The sequence below is a fragment of the Lathamus discolor genome, chromosome Z, assembly GCF_037157495.1.
Source record: "Lathamus discolor isolate bLatDis1 chromosome Z, bLatDis1.hap1, whole genome shotgun sequence".
Taxonomy (NCBI): Eukaryota; Metazoa; Chordata; class Aves; order Psittaciformes; family Psittacidae; genus Lathamus; species Lathamus discolor.
In genome coordinates, this window is record NC_088909.1 from 96415773 (window position 1) to 96435808 (window position 20036).

At 39.3% G+C, this 20036-nt stretch overlaps 1 protein-coding gene across 1 annotated transcript in view; it reads right to left on the bottom strand.

The window, feature by feature from the left end:
- Window positions 1–16427, bottom strand: part of C7 (complement C7) — a 28152-nt gene extending 11725 nt beyond the window's left edge. Inside the window, exons 1-16 of the mRNA XM_065661806.1 lie at window positions 16079–16427; window positions 15738–15793; window positions 14914–14989; window positions 13840–13981; window positions 12912–13053; window positions 11959–12097; window positions 11210–11344; window positions 9811–10054; window positions 9078–9191; window positions 8496–8662; window positions 7271–7499; window positions 6535–6706; window positions 6075–6162; window positions 5207–5339; window positions 4012–4203; window positions 1559–1655 (exon numbers count right to left, since the gene is read on the bottom strand). Coding sequence (XP_065517878.1) covers window positions 1559–1655; window positions 4012–4203; window positions 5207–5339; window positions 6075–6162; window positions 6535–6706; window positions 7271–7499; window positions 8496–8662; window positions 9078–9191; window positions 9811–10054; window positions 11210–11344; window positions 11959–12097; window positions 12912–13053; window positions 13840–13981; window positions 14914–14989; window positions 15738–15793; window positions 16079–16084 — 2132 coding nt within the window. The 5' untranslated portion in view covers window positions 16085–16427. The remainder of the gene's footprint in view (window positions 1–1558; window positions 1656–4011; window positions 4204–5206; window positions 5340–6074; window positions 6163–6534; window positions 6707–7270; window positions 7500–8495; window positions 8663–9077; window positions 9192–9810; window positions 10055–11209; window positions 11345–11958; window positions 12098–12911; window positions 13054–13839; window positions 13982–14913; window positions 14990–15737; window positions 15794–16078) is intronic.
- Window positions 16428–20036: the final 3609 nt, after the last annotated feature.

A 20036-nucleotide genomic window follows, 5' to 3' on the forward strand; every position in this document is an offset into this window, starting at 1 on the left:
ATTGTGTACAGTTCTGGTGTCCTCAACATAAAAAGGACATGGAACTGTTGGAACAAGTCCAGAGGAGGCCATGATCAAGGGGCTGGAGCACCTTCCGTTTGAAGACAGGCTGAGAAAGTTGGGGCTGTTCAGCCTGGAGAAGAGAAGGCTGCGTGGAGACTATCTGAAGGATGCCTATAAGGATGCTGGGCAGGGACTCTTCGTTAGGGACTGTAGTGATAGGACAAGGGATAATGGGTTAAAACTCAAAAAGGGGAAGTTTAGATTGGATATAAGGAGGAAGTTCTTTACTGTAAGGGTGGTGAGGCACTGGAATGGGTTGCCCAAGAAGTTGTGAATTCTCTATCCTTAGTGGTGTTCAAGGCCAGGTTGGACAGAGCCTTGGGTGTCATGGTTTAGTGTGAGGTGTCCCTGCCCATGGCAGGTGGGTTGAAACTAGATGATCTTAAGGTCCTTTCCAACCCTAACTATTTATGATTCTATGATCTTTGCATGCAGGACAATGGCCTCAGACCCTGGGCAAGTGACCAGTGGATCTACAAAACCTGAAATAAGCCCACCAACTTTAATTCTGAAATGTTCGAATTGTGGTAATTTGGGCTTAGAACCAGTCACCATGCAGGGCACTCTCCAGCTACGTGGCTGAGGGAAAGTACACATCCTCTACTAAGAAATTTTGCTATCTTGACTCACTTGAGAAGACTGCAAAATTTCTTACTCCTACCATGCAAGGATAAGAAAATTTGGTCTGTTATCCTTCGATATCAATAATCACGTGTTTGGAGTTTCCATACTCCTCAGCCCCTGCTATGACATAAACCTGGCCAGATTTCACATCCAGAACTCACACCCACTGTGATGACTTTATAGGAGACTTCATCCAGCCTATGCAAGCCAGATCAAATGTGCTGAGCTCTTTGACACGTCTGGCCATCAGCACAAGGTGGTCCCAGGAGTCTTGTTACCTGTATGTTTCGCAAAGAACTGAGAGCTACTCATTTCCTTACATTTCTCCTTCATTACTTATTGCAGAATACAGGCTTAAATCAAACAGGATTGCAGACTCTGGTCTGCAAGTTATAAGGTCAGGAAAGGTGATGTGACTAGTCTGTGCATGCTGCTGTATAAATGGAAGATTAGATTATTATGCCTTTTATAACTCTCCATTCTCTCAGCAGAGGAAAGAAATCTGTTTTATTTCACTACCTTACTGCTTTGATGGTCTATGTCCCAAGGGACTCTCTCCTAACTTTTCCTCAATCTTCTAAATCTTAAAAATATAATTTTATCTTTTCCCATCTGTTTCATAGCTCAAGTGGAGTTGAATTTATGCCTTCTCCTTCTCTTATTCAACCAAATTCCATCACTGCTAAGACCCACTGACAGCTCTGACAAGGCACGTAAGTGATGAACAGGACATTGAATTGTAAAGTAAACAAAATACAATGCCTCCTCATATGAGTAAAGCTTTCTCATCTGTCATGAACTGAAAACTGAAGGAATTTAATTGGTCTTGAATAAAGTGAGAAAGTGATTGCCAAAATTATTTTGTACTTACCCGCACTCATAGGGCATTTTGCACACACACTGAGACTGATGTATTTTCTCCCACGGTTGACATTTAGGCTCTGTCACTTCTGGTTTCATGCTAGGCGCTGAGGTAGAACACAGACAGTGCTATTAAGGGTCAGAAAACACGGGCTGTTAAAGGTCTTCTCTGAAATTATTCTATCAGTTGAGCTTAAAAGGCACTGAATTATACAACCATAACATAAAGTCACATCTTGCATGTTCATTAGAAGTATCTACTGCATGGGAAGAATCAACACTATTAAAAAGATATGATTTACTTTGCAAAGTTATGGTTTGGTCATTTATCCACAGGTCATGAGTCAGATGGAAGGAAACAGGTACTGTGTTCAAGCTTAAACATCCACCTAATTTCTGCAGCAGCTGGTTGAACTGTTGAATTTAGCAGTGCCTGAATCACAGCTGGTAACAGCTTTACCATTAGGTTTCAGAGTTACTAGCTTCACTTAACGAAAACTCGAAGTTCCATCATTCATCCTCAATCTTCACTAACTTTAAAAAGAAAAGCAATAGTGATTCTTGGTGAACTTTAATCACTACACATGTATTATTCTTTGAGTGCTGAGTTATATTTCAAGCTTGAAAATTAAATCAGCCTTTCCTAACCATTCTTCTGGAGATTTCTGTAGGAAGTAATTGCAAGACCTTGCTAAATCTGTAGAGACACACTTTCTGAGAATATTTTATCCTGATTTGTGTTTTAGATTACGTGTTTGCAGCTTTCTACTTTAACATGAAAATTTAATACTCCTGAATATTGTGTTCTATAGAAAAAAAAACCCAAACAAATAAACATCTCCCTTATGGATTAAGACTTGCTAAGCAAAATTGACAGGATTGCAATACAGACAGCAGGCATAACCCTGTGTTTATGCAGAGGGGAAATTTCCACCAAAAATCACTGCATTATCTCCATCACTGGGGCTGTTTGTCGCACAGCTGACTGTTACTGACACTACCGCTGACTAAATGTTCTTATCCAAATATATGTGTGCCACTGTGTCTCTGTATACACATCTTCTTAATTTTTACCCTTCTTAGCTCATATTTCTTTGGGGCTTTAACTGTTGTTCTAATTTAACTGTATCCCCTCTCTTTCTAAGAAAAAACCCCCAAAAACAACAAAACACAACCTTTTGTGTAAAGTTCCCATACAGCCAGACATAAGTGGTTTCTAAAGGTGGAAGCATTTGAAACTGTTTTTAATTAGTAACTGGAATTTGAATACAGGATGTAACAAAAAAAATATGAAAAATCACTCACTAAGGCTAAGCATAAGGAGTAATTGGCAACAGTACTTCCCTGCTGGTATCTTATCACTTCAGCAGCAGTGAGATGTTTAAGTACAGATATGTTATTCCTTATTAAATCCTTTACAATTCATGTGGATATGACACAGCAGCAGATGACTTACACTGGAAATCTCACAGGGTCGCTGCCTTTTGGGGTCTTAAGTCTGACTGTCACCTGCCTCTTACTTTAGGTGAGGTAACCTCAGGCAGCAGTTGGCTGTTAAGAAGATGGACATGAAATGTAGGACACATGCCTAGTCTTCTACAGCATTGTGTGTTTTCCACAAGCAAGGGTCTCCCCAGAGGTATGTGAAAATCTGGGACCTTGGGTGAAGATGTGATTAGCTTGAAACAGCAAGCTGCTTAGATGCCTGTATATCACTGATTATCATCATAGGACTACTCTAGAGAAAGCCTTGTCTGCCTTCAACAGCTGGAAAAGATGACTTAGAGCTGCTGTATGGTATATAGTTGAACAAGGCCGATCCCTGAGGGACACCACTTGTTACTGGTCTCCAGCTGGACATTGAGCCATAGACCACAACTCTTTGTATGCAGCCGTCCAGCCAGTCCTTTATCTACCGAGTGGTCCATCTATCAAAGAGATGTCTCTGCAATTTAGAAACAAGGATGTTCCTGGAGATTTACTCCGTATCAGCTGTGTGAATGTCATATGAGCAAAAGGACTCATCCAGCCCTGTCCTTATGTGCCATGAAATGCTGTGGTGCCCAGATCAGCTTCCAGATTGAAAACCCATACCTCTAAGGTGCAGTCTTACATGGTAGTAGTGTTAAACAACATAGATGGAGGGTAAAGTATACTTGGAAAGGAGAATAGGCAGCATACATCCCAGGCAATCTCTCAAAATACTGTCAGAGACAATACTTAATAGCAACAGGGGAGTAGGAAGCAAAAAGCTGTAAGGAAACCTCACAAGAAATGTCTTACGGCATCTTTTTTGAACAGCCCACAGAAAACACACACCCACATTTTCTGTGCTTTCAGCTGGTGATACAAGTATGGCTTCTCTATATCAGCTATAGCTCTGTCTATATCTTATCTACATAAGACACAGTCTGTCCAGGAAAGAAACTCCTGCACTACACTTGAAGGACTGCAATGTCTTACCTGGTCTCTTGCACTGGATAGTCTTCAAGGCAGGAGACCACTTGAGACTGGGCTCGCATAAAATGGAGTGTGCCCCTTCTAAGTGCATTCCATGTGGACAAGACAGAGTTATTCTCTCACCGATCTCATACACAGGTTTCCATAGCTCTCCTTGCAAGCCCCCCTCAAGGATGGGAGGGAGACAAGCAGTTTCTAAGGATTGAAGGATTTGAGATAGCCACAGTGAATCAGTGGATTGCAGAAAGCAGTCACATAATTTATCTTCTAAATTTCTTAACAAATTGAATTGTAAGATTAGCTGATTTTTCTGTAGAAACATATCAAGCATATTAGCACAGTATACTAACTCATCATAGCAGGCAAAGCTGCAACACAAGGGACAGAGCAACAACATCTCTTACTGCCCGCAGGTTCAGCCATGGCTTGAGGAGGGTTTCTCTGTCCTTAGGACCCATGCTTCTGTTGAGTGTTCATACTAGAAAGTAACGCCTAGTAGACAGAGGTCATACATACAGGTCTCTGGGAAACTGTGTACTGATATGCAAAGAGGTGGCATTTAAACAGTGTGTACTAGCATTTACAGGCAGTCAGCCCTGATTGGAAGGAGGAAAGAATGGTGTTGAACTGCAGGCCTCAAAATTCCCAGGTCTATATGATCACACTCAAAGTTGACTCACCAATAAAATGTGCAGGGAAAAAAGAAACCTGATGCTTACTGACCAGGTTAGAGGAAAAGAGTGAAGTGGGGAGATCATCCAAGATATAAAGTGATCCTTGGAGTTGTGCTCTTATGACAAGGTGGTTATTTGAGAACTTTGTGGTTGCCCAGTGCTGCCTCCTGAACCTTTTCCTCAGGTGGCTTTAGATACAGACTCATTTCCATGGATCTTGGATATAGCCACAGGACTGAATTAAGTAACACATTTGTTTCCACAGGAAGTAGTTCCTGGACTGAAATTTAGTCTCCCTAACTTCCAGCCTTCCTTAAAACCAGACTTTTCTGGCATGTTTCTATTTCAGTATTACAACATCTGGATTTAAAATAAGTCAATTGAGACCTGATTACGTCTAGAGAACTGGGAAATGCAGAGGTGTATTTTTTCCCCCATTATTGTTGGAAAGCAGATGTTCAGAGATGTTTCATTGGAATTCAGGAATGGAGTTGTATTTCAAATCAAAAATCAGTTAAGCATACCTTGGCAATATCTGTCTCCAACTTGCCACTGTAAATTACTGCCACACTTAGCAACAGGGTCACCAACAAGAGAATATCCATGTCTGCAAGCATAAACAATGCTTTTCCCAACAGGGTATAAGTTTTCAGCGTTCTGAAAGAAAAGGAACAGGTGAATTTTTGGATACACTATCTAAAAACCACCAGCAGTGTTGAACTTCCTTTGATTCTGGAATGCAGTAGCTGAGGACAGCAAGAAGTATTAACGCCATTCTGCAATGCACTGATAAGAGTGTCTGGAATACTGTGGGCAATTCTGGTTATCAATAGCCAGTAAATGTGGTAAAAATAGAGATGATGCTGGTGGCTGGTAGAATACAGTGTATTTGGGCTATCTCCCTTAGCGAAGGGAGGGTTATAGTTGAAGGTACCCTGTGACAGGGGTCTGGCTGTGGCACATCAGCGATGGAACAATGCTATCCTGTCATTTTATGAACTGACTGCAAATATGGCTGTTGTCAAGCATTAGAGGGGGAACATAAGCTCTTGAACAGTCTTCCAGGGGAGAGTATATGGCTTTGCTAATTCTTAGGATGGCATGTTATCAGCTTCCTAAAGGTTAATGTGATATGGTTACTCAAAAGAGCTGGACTTGAAGATGCAAGTCTTTTCTTACTTTAAATCTCACTTTCTTGTTTTTCTTTTATTTTTAGTGGGAAGTCTTGGCCAATGTTATGTATACTTCGGCCAGGGAGAGCTGCTATACAATAGCTCTGATACTAAACTTACCAAGATAAATACAAATTTACAAGTGAAAATCTGTATGAACTTTAACATAGACACTGCAAGTAGGGATAGAACAGATAACAGAGTAATAGAAATAACTTACTTGAACAAATCCATTTTCCAAGAGAGGAGGAGGTGAACAGAACTCTGTAGGAGTTATGGATAAATCAAAACAGTGTGGTTCAATCAAGCTATGAATCAAGCAAAAGTACAATTCAGTTTGAATTCAGCCTCCCTTCCTTTCAAAATTCTACACTTTTCATTGAAGCCCAAGACTATTATGCATTGCATTTACATCACAATTATACTTAAACTGGGAACTGCCAGGTTATTATCTGAGAGAGTGCCAAATAGAATGGAGTCAAGTTTACCAGCTTTTACTCAATTTTCTTCTCTTACCTTGTATCAGAATCACAGCTGCTGAATTTCATTTTGTTTCAACTTAAATACAAAAGCTCAGTAAGTGATATCCATCCTGAGTTCAATTGCTTATGCACCCTCCTGAAACAGATTTTTAAACCTTCCTGCAGCTGTGTTCCAAATGGTTTTGTTTTTCTGCTTACCGAAAATGCTGCAGCTCCTCATCTTCACATGATCTGCTTTCATGCTGCTCTCCTATGCAGGCCTTCCCATTGCCACGGGGGGAAGGATTGTTGCAGCTCCGACTTCTTGATCTCCTTCCCCCTGAACAAGGACTCCAGGAAGACCAGCAGCTCCAGCGTCCATCCACCACACCTATGCAACATTTGGGAATATTTCACATTAATCCTCTCCGTAGGTGGTTTAAAGGCACAGGCTATTCAAAGCTAGTGATGGTCCAAACTGGGCCCTTACAAAGAATTCCAGGTTGCAATGATCTAATCTCGCACCTTTCTCCAGCTTGCATTTTATGTGAGTATAATTCTACAGAGGCTATTCGTTATCAGAGTCTTAGAGAAAATAAAAATAGCTATTAGCTGCAATTAATTACAAAATTTAAAAGCAAAAACTTTTGAAGTTACTGATACTCATTTAGTATACATACTTATTTCTAGAAGGCTACATTTTGAGCAGTTAGTATTGTCCACTGCATTTAACAATAATAAAAGCAGTTCTTTGTTAAGTACTGTTTGGTCAGGCTAAGACTCAGGCTTAGCATGACACTCTACATGTATGCTGTATGTCTGCAGTGATATCTGGCCCAAGCAGACACTGCACAGCAGCCACTCATTCAGTTTGTGCAGTGAGACAAACAGACCTCCGAAGTAGGAGAACATACTTTGCCACTTCTAAACTCTCACAGGTTTAAAGACTACTAACCTGTCTGATCTTGCACGAGAGTTCCCAGCTCACAAGCTGCTCCGAAGGTGTAAGGCTTGCAGTAACATATGCACTGAGTTCCTTCCATGGCTGCCTCACCACCATTCTGGCAAGGCTGACATTTGCAGGGATCATTTTCAGCCATATATTCTTCAATGGCTTGTTTTAAGTAATGTTTTTTGACTGAGGAGCAGGGCACTTCCTTTACCAGCTCATATAATGGTGTTAGCTACACACAGTAGAGAAACATTTATATTAAATAGTGATAATCTGAATAATAAGCATTTATAAGCACATTTCATCATGCAAAATAATTTGTGATGTATGCTGCTGCCCACAGGGGTTGACAGATGCTCTAATTTGCTATCTAGTTAGCTAAAATCTTCTGTTAGTATTTCATACCAGCCTTTTTCTGAAAAGTCAGACCTGCTTAACAGCATCCCTTAAAGATAGCACTGGATTAATCCTTTTTAAACATATTTGAGCTATGATATTATGGTTGAGATAAAAGTGTAACATGGACCACCAGTGCACAGTAACCTGAATTCTTACCCAGCTGTTCCTAGCCCAAGAAGCTGGACATTTAAGCAATCTGTTATGGTATCTCATTGAGCAGTGACTGAAGGTAACAATAAGTGAAAACATTTTGCGTTTCTCTTGCCTATTTTATGGTATTCTGTGCTTTTACATTTAATTGAAAACTTCCTGTCAGAAATCTTTTGGGTTTATACTATTCTTCAGTACATGGTCAGTTCCCAAAAGGGACATAGACAAGGCAGCAGTGAATATGGCAATGCCCAACTTCGAAGTGTCTGGCTTCCAGAATCTCATTATGCTGAACTTCTGGATGAAGAGAGAAGGAGAAAGATAAAAGTGGTACAAAGAAGTTAGCAAGCTGAGTAGAAGACACACTGAAGTGCCCATATGTATTTCAGGAAATGGGCTATCTCAAATCTGGGCTTTCTCCAATGCTATTGTGACCCTCAATTCTTAAGCAGAACTCCCCTGTAGTCACAGAAGGCTGGTAAGATTGACCTGCTAAATGACTTAGATTTGTGGTGCAGCTGATTATGTTAACCTCATGGAATGTTTCTCCTGTGAGCTTTTCTTGCTTACGAAGTGATCTGAAAACAACATGATTGCAGCTTGATTAATCATAGCTTAATCATTTCTCCCCTTGAGGTGATCCCAACTGCTCATCTTTTCTTCAGGAAAATTGCCTTACCTTTTGTTTAATTACTCTGGGATAGTCTGTCACTGATCCAGCCCAAAAGGAATATCTCTGACTATTGCCAGCAGGATCATTAAGCTCTAGATAACTAAGGCCGGCAACAGCAGCTGGGCTTCCTCCTTCTATGTAGGGGTCTCCTTTAATCTTACTACCACTGCTTCCTGTAGATTCAGGATGAAAAATACAGAAAAATACCAGCATTGCTATATTCACAAATGGAAATAGAAACAATGCATGCAAAAAACTATGCTAGCAAGTAGGGAAAGTACTCATTAGTGCATATCAACCACCTGTGCCTGGATCAAGAGCTCCTACATTGATAATATGTTAAGAAGTATGTGGTTTTGTAGGTATCTTGGCAGCTCTGACGTAGGGTGTCCTGGAAAGTGCCAATTACTGGGAAAGCATTAGCAATGACTGATGAGAACTGGAGAGCCACGCACTTGATGTCTGGGTTCAGTGTCAGGCAAACAGTTCAACAAAGCTATCAACACCTGCTCCAGATTTTGACAGCTACTTAGGAGGAAATGGAAGATGGAGACATGATAACTACATAAGTCACTGTTGAACACTTACCTGAAGAAGTCTGCAGCAGTTCATCCAGTTTGGAGCACTTTACTTTCTTCTTTTTCACAATGAATGCATTCCAGCCTGATGTGGTGCAGTCGTACATGTCTGTTATGGTCATACCTGCAGATAATTGATGCTTTAAACAATACTGTACACAGAAAGTGTGTTGGATTAATTTCTAAGTTTCCCATTGACTTGAGAGGTCATGAAGAACTATGCCTAAATTATAAGGCAACCAGCTAGCACATCCTGCTAGAGAAATAGGAGGTGTATCTGGAAAATGCTTATTTTTTATTCTATCTCATTTCTCAGCAGTCCCTAATTCTACAGCACCGCTCCACACTGAGTACCATCATAACGGTCACTCTGGTGTTTGCTCTGTTTGTAATTTATCCTGCTTTACACAGTTTTATCCAACCTTCATCTCCAAGAAGCTCTTAAGATGTAACATTATTTGAGATTTAGACTGGCACAAGAATTCAGATTTAGTGTGAGGAACTCCTGAATCAACTATCAAATCTTTGATATTCTGAGCATAGCAGTTCACAGATGTGGATCTAGAACTTAATGCTGTGGTTTGAGCACATTTCTAATCTTCTTTCTTTTGCCTGTGAAGATAATGTGGTGACTAACATATGTCTCTTACCTGATTTTAGACACTAGCTGGCAGAGCATGCAAATACATTTTTATTCCTGTATATTCACTTAGATTCTTGTAACCAATACTCTAGTACTCTACCTTCTGCTTTCATTTTGTCAGTATCCATATAAAAAATAACTTTGTAATGTCCTCCTAGAGATCCAGAGTGTAAGAAATGAGTCCCAAAATGTTCAATAAGTCTTCGGTAGACACTGTACTCATAGACGACTGGAAGGTTGGCCAGTTCCCTCCAGAAGGACTCCGCAAGAGTAAGAAATTCTGGGTGGTTGTTAATAAACTGGGCAACTTCCACACTGTTCTCAACAACCATCAGCTGCTTACTCTGGAGAAAGGAAAAGATGTCAGTCATGCCCCATGTTACTGTCAGGATGGTTCCTACTATCCAGATGACATACGCGTTATATTGTGCACTAATCAACAGCTTACACAGAGCTGTTAGATGTATCTAAGCAACTTGGTGGATGCAAAAAAAAAAAAATCCCACTCTGAAAATAGGAAATATATTTTGAATCTTTGTTTATAATTGCTGCAACATCTTTATTTTTCTCCTATGTGCTGGAAAGCTAGCATAGGGATGGACAAGAAAGCGAAGTATCATTCTTCAAAGCTAATGCTGGTTTCCAACACCAGCAGCCTGGCAGTAGCAGGTTAACAAGCCTTGTCTGAAAGCAAATTATAGGCAGTAAAGAGGTCTTATTTGTGCCCTGTTTTGTCTGAGAAGCTCAGGTAAAGAATATGGGATAGGCAGATAGGAGTTTATAATTCAGCTAGAGCTGTTTTCAAACAAAGGCTTCTTCAAAGTTGCTTTTGAACTTTGTTAGAGTAAGTCTCAAAATATATTATTGTTAGTGCAGTAAAATGAGCTTTTCTTCTCTTAGCTTTGGGGACATAAAATATATAAATTTATTACTTGATTTTATTTGCTATAAAATAGAGATTATACTTCACAATTGAGAGTTACTCTCAAATTATTTATTTAATGCTCCTTTTTAGATAAGTCAAAAGCATAAGCACTGCAACCTTCTGTATGTTTAAAACAGAAATCTTAATGGGTTTCTATTAGTGGAAAATGAATTATAAAACAAATTCACTTTAATCACAGATGCTGATAGAGGTAATAGGGAAAAAAAAGGAGTAGCTCATTAAACAAAAATGAAAAAGATTAATTAATTGTAAGAAGTTGTCAATATTTTTCTTCCTCAAATAGGAAAGAAAACAGATAGTAAGTAAATAAATTACTAACAGAGAGGTAAAATGGAGAAAATAGAAACAGCAGCCAACACTTCTCTAATTGATAACCAAACCAGTGACCTCTTTGTAAAGTTTTTATGGGATTTTTGTTGTTATGCACTTTGTTCCAGAAATATCTGGATAAAATTAATACTTGCATCTCACTAGAAAATTACATGAAAGAATATGAAAATATTTATGAAAATTACTAAGCCACGGTGACAACATATACATACTATATACATACCTTTTGACTGTGCTGCAGAATTTTATTCTGTGAATACCCATGCCCACGGTTTGAGTTTTCATACTTCTCTGTGTGTTTCATGTAAGACCAGCTGCTGTTGAAAAACTCGTAACTGAAATCATTCTGAATTTTAACCTAGAATATTAAAGACAGAATTCTGTATAAAGGGCTTCATGAAGGATGTTAAAAATGATAATTTATAGGGTAAAGCAAGTCCTTCCTGATGCAAAAAATCCAATGTGTTTTTCAGGCTGAATCCATTTTAGATTTCATGAAAAGTAGTGAACACTATTGGAAAAGCATTACATGTATATATTCATATACTAAGTATTTATGTTATAAAGTAAAGTACATTAAGGATTGCTTAGCATGCTTTTGATAAATGTGAAGTGACCCAGTCACTTCTGTGAAGTCTCTGAGACTTCAAAGTATCTTCAAAGTATCTCTCTGGAAGATTTCCACAAAGCCTTGTGCACATATAGAAATAGAAATATAGAATATTCTATATTCTATATAGAATATAGAAATCCCATCCAACAATATATATCATCCAATAATATTTTTTCCCCTTTCATTTTAGCAACATATACACCAGTTTGTATTTCAAAATATTAAGGACTGCAGAGAAGAAACAGGTGTCAATCAGCTGAATTTAGGAAACCTGCCTACCAAGAGACCCTACAAGCTTTGCATCACTCTCCCCATTTTAAGCATGACTGAATACAAAGCTGTGTTTAATGGAAACGTACCTGAAAAGTATAAGCAAGAACGCTTTCACTCAGCCTGTAGTATTCTCTCCTGTCGCCACTGAAGACCTTTCTGCACTGTCCTGCAAAGCTTTTTGTATGAATGACTCTTCCCCTTGTATCACCAGTAACGGCATCAAAACTATGAGAAGAAAAATATGAAAGGTCAGTAAGACAGAGCGGCAACAAATTATTTTACAGGAAGCAAAAATTACAAAGCCGTTAGAATTGAATGCTGTGTCTTCAGATAAAGATCACAAGCTGATTTACCCAGAAAAAGGGGATATCAACTGATCGACTTCTATACCTGCAGAACTGCAATGTGCAGAGCATGTTACACTACAGAAAGCAAAATTTTGCTCTTTTTTTGTCAACAAAAATTAAACGTATCTCTTAATATTAAGACATTCATGTGTAGCACAACTTATTAAGTTTAAGCAACACCACACATAAACAACAAAGCTTCCATTCCAAAATGGGTTTTTTATTATTATACCTGAATTATATTGCATAACAAGTGACACAACTACCTTAAAGAAACTTAAGATAATTATTTTGCTAGGTTGTAAGTGGGATGTATAAACAGAAATCTATGTAGATCCACAGTACTAAATGCAACAGCAAGGAAGAAGAATAATGAGCATTGCTAGCTCATTTTTTCCGTGGTGATGATCATGCGGTATTGGTTGACATTTCATTTCACATCTTAAAAGATGTTTTTCAGTAGCAGGAGTGAAAAATACAAAGCTTTATTCTGTGCTTCAGATCAAAGGGTCTGCACATTCTGGCTGCACTGAGCCGTTAGCATGATGGAAGCCATTGTACCGAACACTTCTGCATATTGAACATTTTACCGTAAGCCCAGGAAGCCTATTTGTACAGCCAGAGCTTGTGAATACTACAAAAATATAAATGCACTTGGCGCCAGTCCTACTGATCCTAGCACAGAACATTACCCTGTTCCTGTAAGTTCTGAATTCGGAGGGGTTTTATCAATATCACATACAGTCTTCTTCTCTTCACATCGATCTTCATCTGCACCATCCTCCTCACAATCCTGATCTCCATTGCATACAAGAGATCTGCTAATGCACTGACCTAAATCAGAACAAAAATGCAGAGGGAAAGAAGTGTTTGTTCATTTAAAAATAAATCATCTAAATCAAAGCAGAAGTCCCACTTATTACACTAATTAGCTTGTTCACACAGTGAACAGTGTGTGTACAGGAGGGCTTGTGAAACAACAGTAAATGTAGGCATAAGGAAATGGTGTAGAGTACACTTGAGGGAACCACAGCAATTTTGGGCTTATGATATATTAATAAAACAGTTGACTTCTTGATTTATTTTCTGAGCTTTCATCCTTTAATCCCATCACTTGTGATTAACTATGATTATCTCTCTGGTAGCACCAAAACATGTTTACCATGCTCCTCTTTGATAAATGTCTACCAACTGAGACAATTCACTTTTTTGTGAAGGTGATGGAAGCTGCTATTCTACGACCATTCTGGGAAGCACCAGTTTCTACTGCCCAGGTGATTTCCAAGATGCTTGTATACAGCCTAGCTTTAAACAATCATATCTAAGGTTGCATTCCTTAATTACCTTCTTGTAAGGTCTCTGGGTCAAACAAGTAAGGCAGAATGACTTACAGAGGCTACCAGAGTTGCAGCATATTACCTGCAAAGCTCTGCAACACTGCAAATGAATTAAAAACATGCATAATGGAGGATGGAATTAAGGAAACATCCTCCTAAATCAAATTTATATATAGGTCAAGGGTTCTGCAAAGCCATTGCCCATTTACTAAAGTTCAAAGATAACAAGGTTATCTTCTTAACTTTATGTCCAGAAAATGGTGAAAAAGATCTTGAATGGTACCTGAGTAACACCTGAAACGATCACCGCAGCCATCCTCTGTTGGGCATCCCCTTGTGGTGGTGCATGGTCTTGTTTCAAATGCATCCCCAGAGCAGGGGTTTCCCCCATACTGGCCATAAACTGCTACTGTCCGTCTCCGAATCTGAATGCAAATCAAGGGAGAACTCAGAAATCTAAATGCAAAGCAGGAACAGTCTACTAGTGTCAAGACAATGCTACCACTCTACTGCTGTAAGGAAATCAGACATTCACTGTTTTCTCTAACACCCACACTTGCTATTACCACAATATGGTAACAAGTTAATAGAATGACAACTAATTTATCTACAAGGTCTTTAGACTGATGCACAAGCTTGGCTATTTTGTTCAAAAAGTCTGATAAGTAACTGAAACCAAGAGAAAGCTGCTGACAAATCTCAGTTTTGTTTTACATTTTTAATAGGACCAATCACGTCTGATATGAATTTGTCAAAGTTCTTCAAAGTAAACAGTGTCATTAAAGAAGATGCTAAACAAGTGGGCTATTTGTTGCTTCTAAAAAGAGGAAGTACTGTCTCATGGCACAGCTCTAATTTTGATTAATTCCTCCCTAATTGATGCAACATCAAAGTAAATGAGAAAGAAAATCAAAAGCAAGGATCTTGCACATCAAGACAGTCGCATTGTAAAAATAATAATTTTGTTTTCATTGATTATAATACTCTGCAACCAACTATTCTTTCCTTGAGATGTGACACCACTAATGAAAAATCAGCAGAATTGGTACAAACCAGCATCAGTGGCGGAATATCTCTGTTAACTGAACAATTGAGTCAAGCTTTTTGGAACTATCACCAAAATAAAAAGTGCACAAATTATTTTACAACATGAATATCATAGCTTTGAAAGGGAACAGATTTGGGACAGACTGGAGGATTTCCCTTCTGAGTTTTTTGTTCTTCAGCCTTCTTGTTTTGCTGGGGCTTTTGCCTGACACCAGATTTGGGGTTTTAAAGATACAGGGCTCCTTAATTATTGGCAAAAAAGCATATGCTTATGAAGTTATGAATACAGAATAGAAGTGTCCATCTATACCTGTTTTTGAGTACATCCATTGCACTCAGACCAAGGGCCAAAAGAATTCCAGCGGCAGTGGACAGGAGGGGAAGGGCTGCTCCAGGAGTATTTTTTGAATTATAAAAAAAAAAAAAAGAGAGTGAGAAATATTATCAGGGATTTCCATCCCTAAGCGTTAGTACAAAACATCCCTAAACAGCAACACAGGCCTACAGTAACAATTAGCAGTATGATCAGGCTTCCTCTAAAACCACTTTGATTTGCTTTTCACGTGTATGAACACAATCAGACCCAGCCTGGGCTTTCCAGTCACTGAAAAGAAGAAAGTAGGCACGTTTACCTTGCCTGAAGATCAGTAAGGACTTTGTGCAACCATAATACAAGCTTCAGAGACCAGCTTCAAGCTGCAAAGCAGGGAGCAGACAGACCACATCTGGGAATGGGAGGGAGCTGACATGGGCTGTGTGTGCGGTGGCATGCAGCAGACCTTCCCGCAGCAGCTCTCAAACAGCCGGTTTTCCAACAGGAGGCATTGAGGGTGCAACCTGCCCCTGGGATCCGGGCTGCCTGGGGCAAGCTGTGCTGTGTTTCACACATGTGCACTGCTGTGGCTCATACCACTGCTGTGTGCTCTTTTCCTGATGCGTGGCTGACTCCTCTGGGAAGAGCTGAGGGACACCATAATATCTCACTTGTTACCAGTGATGGCAGTGGCAGTCCTGACACCAAGCAGTCTTTTCTCCCAGGAAATGTATTTGAAGACCCATGTCATGAACCAGAAGTTGTATGTTAAATTACACATGCTTAGTCTTTAGCATGTAATTTACTAAAGAAATATTCACCTGGAAAAAGTGGAAAAGAAGCCTGAAACTTCTAGCAACAGAAAAATTCCCAGCACCTGAAAAAAAGAGAAGTAAAAGCAAACTTACTTTCTGCTTTTTCCATTAGCTCATGCAGCTGTTCTAACTTTCTGCAATCTTTACACTCATCAGCTTAAGAAATAATGGAGAGTGTAATGCTTATTTCCTTCAGCTTTGTTGTGCAAGCTGTTGGTTTTTTCTCTTCTTTCTCGCAATACTACCCAATTGCATTTTCAGCTAAGTATTTCTCCATATAAATTAATATTTCATTGCACTTATCATATTCACTTCATCAGTATGAATTAAGTAAGCAATTGTCTTACCTTCATGTTAGATGAAATACTTGGATATCCAGCAATTACCAGGGAAAATGCACTTCCACTCAATTCAGCAGCCAAAGGAGTCAGTCAGTCTGTCTGCTACTGTATGTCTCTTCTCACTCTGCCTTGCTTTTCTGCTCTTCTTTCCCTAAAAAGGCTGAGTATTGCCAAGGACTTTTAATCTTAACTCATCTAGTTCTCTCCAGGGACACAGCCTGCTTTGGGAGTTGCTTAGGGTTTTTAAGACATATAAATCAAGGCCTGGTGTACGGAGTGGAGCTGGCACAAAGTTCTGAAAAGTGCTTACTGGAAGAACAATAATCTTCTCCTTATCTTGCCTCTCACAGTTTCTTTCCTATGAACAAGCCTTTTCAGAGATCCCAGGCCAGTCCTGGTCACATGCTCTGCACCACAGCTGAGCCCTCAGCTTCAGTAGGAAGTAGGAATGAAGCTGATGTTGTTACATTTTAATTTTGATCATGCAGTCTTCTGTTTCCACTTCTGCAGTTTCTGATTTTTGTGTATCAGTGAAATCAGCTTATGGGACCGAATGCAAGTTTAGGCAAATTCTGCCTGACAGTACTGCCTGTGAAAGACTTCTTAAGATCATACACAGCCCCTAGTTCTAGTGACACATCAACAGCTGGCTTTATGTGGGGATGCCCCTGAAGCATAAGAGCACTCCATTTTCTCTTTCCTCACCCTGACATGCGCTCTTATTTTTTCTTTTGATATTTTTTTTTCCACTTTCCACAGTTGGTCCATTACAATAAGAAAATGCCACTGTTGAGAAAATTTATCTTAATTTATCCTAATGCAGCCTGGATGAAGCCCTCATGGAGAAGCAGTGCCTCTCTGAAAACTCTTCATATACTACATCTCAGATACTACATCTATTTTGTACAGTTTAACAGTCCTCAGGAAACTAAATGCTTCATGTCACAGCTTTACTACATGGTAACTGTTTAACCCTACTCTCTTTTGGCATGGTCTGCTTTCCTTAAGAAGATGCCCAGATCTTGGGTCACATTACCCCATCCATGTGCGGGATGCCTATGCCTATGTCCACTCCCCAGAAGCTGGCAACCCCAAAGACAACTTAGCTGAGCCATAGCCTGTTTTGGGGACTTTTCAGGTTAAGTAACTATGAATATTTTTGTTAATGTAATTCATACACTTTTCATCATTTCTGTACATTTATTGCTTTTGATCAAAATCCTCATGTGTCTTTTAAATTTTATGTGACCAGTTTGTGTAAGACTGTCAGTGGTCATTTGCTATGAAGGAAATGATTAAAACTGAGTTAAGCCCTTTAATACCTGTCCCAGAATACGGGAACTCGAAAATATTTTATCTGTCCAGACATTTGTCTTGATCCTGCAGTAGCTGTTTTAATGGCTTAGATAGCAATTTCATTTTCTGTAAGTACATCATTAGCTATAATAACTCTCAAGATAAATATATACTGCAATTTGCTTACAAACAAAACATACAAATAAACATAAAAGGACAAATACAGCCAGCAAAGAAAGTATGGGGGGGATCTGCCCTTCACTAATAGGTAGTAAAATCATTGGTAATACTGGGTATCATATTCCAATAAGTTTATTTAGATGGAATGTCTTCTTGCAAGAAGCATTTCAGCAAGACAAATATGTTGCTTTAGTAGATGCTGCCCAACAGTTCTTTTAGTGCACATTTTCAGGCACCTCAGCTCAAAATACTTCTTCCATTTGAATCAGGATCTTGCTTTTTTATTGAACCTGGCTTCGGCAGTAACAGAAGCAAAGAGTCTGAACTGACAAGGCGAAAAACGGAGATTAGAGCTGGAGTTGTGTCACTCCTAGGACTGAAACTCCACAGGTCCCAAGACACTTTACTGGTTTGTAGTGTATGGATGTTCGTTCAGTCTTCTCTACAACAGTGACACTTGTGAATGGTTCATTCTTCCTTCATTTCATAGGATACTTACATTAACTTTTTTTTCTACTTAGCATTTAGACTCTGGATCATTAGATAGTTTCCCTCTTTCATGTGATTTTGACGCTTAAGACTATGTGCAGTTGCATGATAATCTACTTACACTGCAATTTTGTGAGAGAGACTATGGCAGCACCTAGCACAAACCCAGTCTGACTGATACGCACTTCTACAATAACATAAATTATAAGAAAAGGCCTGATAGAAGGAACTGACTGCATGGTACTGAGGTACAGAGTGTAGCTTACAGGAAAGACAGCACTGATTTTCCCTTACTGTTAGTGAAAAGGGCAACAATCTACTATCCATTTTGCCATTAAAAATGTGGTTTATCATAGCAACTTTAAGTTCTTGCTAAACATTTCTAGGCTTTATTTAGAAATAAACTGCCTTTGGACTTAAACCCAATGGTTTAAGGGGATAAACGAGGAGTAGTTTGACAGACACAACGGGTTAGCCATAAGGCAAGGCATTTCTGGTCTTGCACCAAATGATAATTCTAGCACAAGAATGATTAATGCAATGCTTCACTTGCTGGGCTAATGATATCCTGCCTGGTCTGGAGACAACATGAAATGGTATTGTCCAAATTCTACTTTGCACTAAGGTCAGCCAGAATATAATTATATCAGCAATATTTCCCTGTAGACTTCCAGCTTTTTATAGGATTGATGCTAAGGTTACTCTATAGTTTACGAAGCTTTAAATAGTCCTGTGTCTTCATTGTCCAAGTTCATTATGTATTAAGGCACAGAAGACAGCCTGTGCTCTGTGACTGCTGCAAATGCCAAGGATCCAGTGACAACTGAGTAAAGAGAGAACATCTTGTCATTACGGTTTTAAATTGTGAAACTGACTTGGAGAGTTTCTGGATTTGTTTCTGTTTCCTAATGACATCTCACTTTTTCTTTTTTTTTTAAGCATTTTAATTGCCTATTTTGCTTTTAATGTATTTGTCACATTTCAAGGATTAATGACAATGCCTTGGGATGTGTCTCTATGAAATACGTCAGATAGGATTACTGCTGTGCTAACTGTAATGCAAATGATTCTCTCTCAGGGGACCTTGTAGAAGGATACTGCCTTAGCTATTAGAATCCATATGCTGCAGAAACTACACAAAAAGGGCTATGAGAGTTCAGTTTTGAATGAACTGAGTTGGAAGAAAAAAGCTCATGTTATTTTAATTCAAAATTCAGAGAGCTTTAGTAGTGTATACGTAATAAATCAGACTTGTCTAGAGCACAGATATTCTGGCCTGTGTTCACACAACTGTGGTCAAACAAATAATTACTGTTCTTTAGGATTAGGTTCTGGTCTTAGGACACAAGACAAGGTGAACAAATTCAGCAGCTTGAAACTGCCCAAAATGGTGAGTTACTGTCCTGTTTTTTCCACATTTTCTCCTGCTTTCGCTTCCAGTCCCCACCATGTGTTCCTTCTGCACATCTGGGTGCTGTCTTTGGCACAATTTGGTCCTCTCTGTGCCAGTTTAATTTATTACAATGATGGAAAACTACTTTAGCAAAAGATCTTGTGGTTTTGTGCTGGTTTAATGAGTTAGGTCATCTCTCAGGAAGGTCTAGTGGGTAACAGACCCAGGAAAAGGTTAAAAACATACAATCATGGAGGAGAGAGAGAAGAGAAAAGAAGGGGGAAGTGTGAGAGGAGGAAGGGCAGCAGGAAACACCTCTGCTTGGAGATGCAGCCAGCCACTGCATCTCCTCAAGTGCCAATGAATCACCACTTTGCACAAACTCTTCTGGTTGCTGCTCATCCTACAGTAGCAGATTTAGACCACCCCTGCTCACTCTTCTGGACAGAATGGTGGCATCAAAATCCAAAATTCACTATCCTAGCTACTGATCAGTTTCCTGACAGACCTGGTTTAGGTTGTGATAGAAGCTGAATACATGTTTTTCATTTCTACCATTACTTATTGATACTTGCCTCCCTGAGACATCCCACTTTCAGCATGAAA